The sequence below is a fragment of the Poecilia reticulata genome, unplaced genomic scaffold (assembly GCF_000633615.1).
Source record: "Poecilia reticulata strain Guanapo unplaced genomic scaffold, Guppy_female_1.0+MT scaffold_1079, whole genome shotgun sequence".
NCBI classification, from domain to species: Eukaryota; Metazoa; Chordata; class Actinopteri; order Cyprinodontiformes; family Poeciliidae; genus Poecilia; species Poecilia reticulata.
Window position 1 is genome coordinate 1 of NW_007615818.1, and position 1,743 is coordinate 1,743.

Below are 1,743 nucleotides of genomic sequence, written 5' to 3' on the forward strand. Positions count from 1 at the left end.
ATAAATAAATAAATAAATAAATAAATAAATAAATAAAGTGTGCTTTGTTTTAGCTGGATTACCAGGCAGTGCCTTCACTCAGTTCCGAGGACGGCTGTGACAGCTGGTTGGTGTATCCGTTGTCGCTGAGAGACACGGCCGTGAACGGCGTGCCGGGCCCGCACATCTCGCTGGAGATGCTGTGAATGGAGCCGGGCCCGCTGGGCTCCGGGCTGGGCGAGTCCGCGGGGTGGTGCGACGCGCCGTCCGAGAAGCACTGCACGTCTGCGCCGCAGTGGTGCTGCCCCACCCCTGCGTGGTGGTGGTGGTGGTGGTGGTCCATGGCTCCTAACGGGGTGCCGGCGGGGACCGTCGAGGGCACAAAGCCCAAGTCTGCGGGGGTCTGAGCCTGGGACGAAGGGGGGCCTTGGAAGTACTCGTAATTCCCACCTGGGCCGTAGTATTCGCTCGGATAATCTGCATTTGGGAGAGGTGGGATTAGGGCATGGATCGCGTCAAAACACAGAGAAACAAACAATTTGGAAACGTTTTTTTTTCTTTTTTTTTTTTCTTTAAAGCTTATGACGTTTTATCAAATAAATGATTCCGTCGAGCATCTGACCTCCATAATAAGAGAAATGGCCAAGCTCTCCTGGTTCCAGTCTCTCTCCTAGAGATCTCATTCTCCTCGGACTCCGGAAAAACACGTGTCTCCGCGCGCTCAGCGCGCTCAGCTGCTTCATGCGTCGCTCTTTGGACCTCCGGTTTTGAAACCAAACCTCCAGGAGACACGAATGAACACTTTTACTTAGAGAATATAGAAGAATGAATAAAATAGGTAGGTACCCTTTCATTGACATCAAACGAAAAGGCTGTTTCATTTGATATCAAGAATCTATTGTGCTTTGTTATCTTAAAATAACAAAGCAAAACAGAAAATATTAAAGAGGAAGTAGTAGAAAAAACATGCACGTTTTTTGTTGTTGGTGAAAACTCGCATTCTCGAKGTTATTAAATATTAGCCATTCAACTGCTTAAATGTTATCCAAGCACGTTAATTTCAAAAGGTAATGTTAAATAAAGTGTAATTTGCMACTTAARAATATATATTTTGGTATAAGTCCCATTTAGATTAGAGTTTTAAGTTGAGATTTTGGCTCAGTCAACAATTTCTCATTTGTTGTGTGAAGGTCYATCAGAGACTGGTGAGGAAGAATTTCACTAATACAACTTACTGTAAAAATGTGGACACGTTTTATTCGTTTTATTGATGTTTTGGAAGTTGAACACCTATGGAATTTCTAAATAACTGTTTTCACCTTTAATGTATTTATGTTAATTTTTTTTTTTTTACTGAACCGAGGCTGCTCAGTTCTAAMTAATTATTCCGATGATTTTGTTTATCTGGTTTTTGAAAAATAAACAAACCCAACCCAACAGCTAAGGAAGTCAAGCTTGCTAACAGGTTTGACTTCAACTTTAGCGCTGTCACTAAACAAGCTAAAAAGCTGGATAAAAATTGTGCTCCAACAAATGTAATGTCTCAGCCATGTCTCATAGCAGTTATCTGCCTTTATGGAGTGGATAAAATTCACTATATTTCATAAATATACCGTTCTCACTGATATCTGTTGAAAACGACACAGAACAAATTAAGCTAACAACAGACTTCAGGTACACTCTTCTTTAACTATTTAGGAAGGACGTGTCACCAAAACAAAATAGTAAACCTTGGTAGAATTTAACCATTATAATATCAACTAA

The 1,743-nt window shown here is 41.4% G+C and overlaps 1 protein-coding gene across 1 annotated transcript in view; it reads right to left on the reverse strand.

The window, feature by feature from the left end:
* Positions 1-6: 6 nt before the first annotated feature.
* Positions 7-1,743, reverse strand: part of lhx1b (LIM homeobox 1b) — a 4,442-nt gene continuing 2,705 nt past the window's right edge. Inside the window, exons 4-5 of the mRNA XM_008403637.2 lie at positions 602-758; positions 7-456 (exon numbers count right to left, since the gene is read on the reverse strand). Coding sequence (XP_008401859.1) covers positions 59-456; positions 602-758 — 555 coding nt within the window. The 3' untranslated portion in view covers positions 7-58. The remainder of the gene's footprint in view (positions 457-601; positions 759-1,743) is intronic.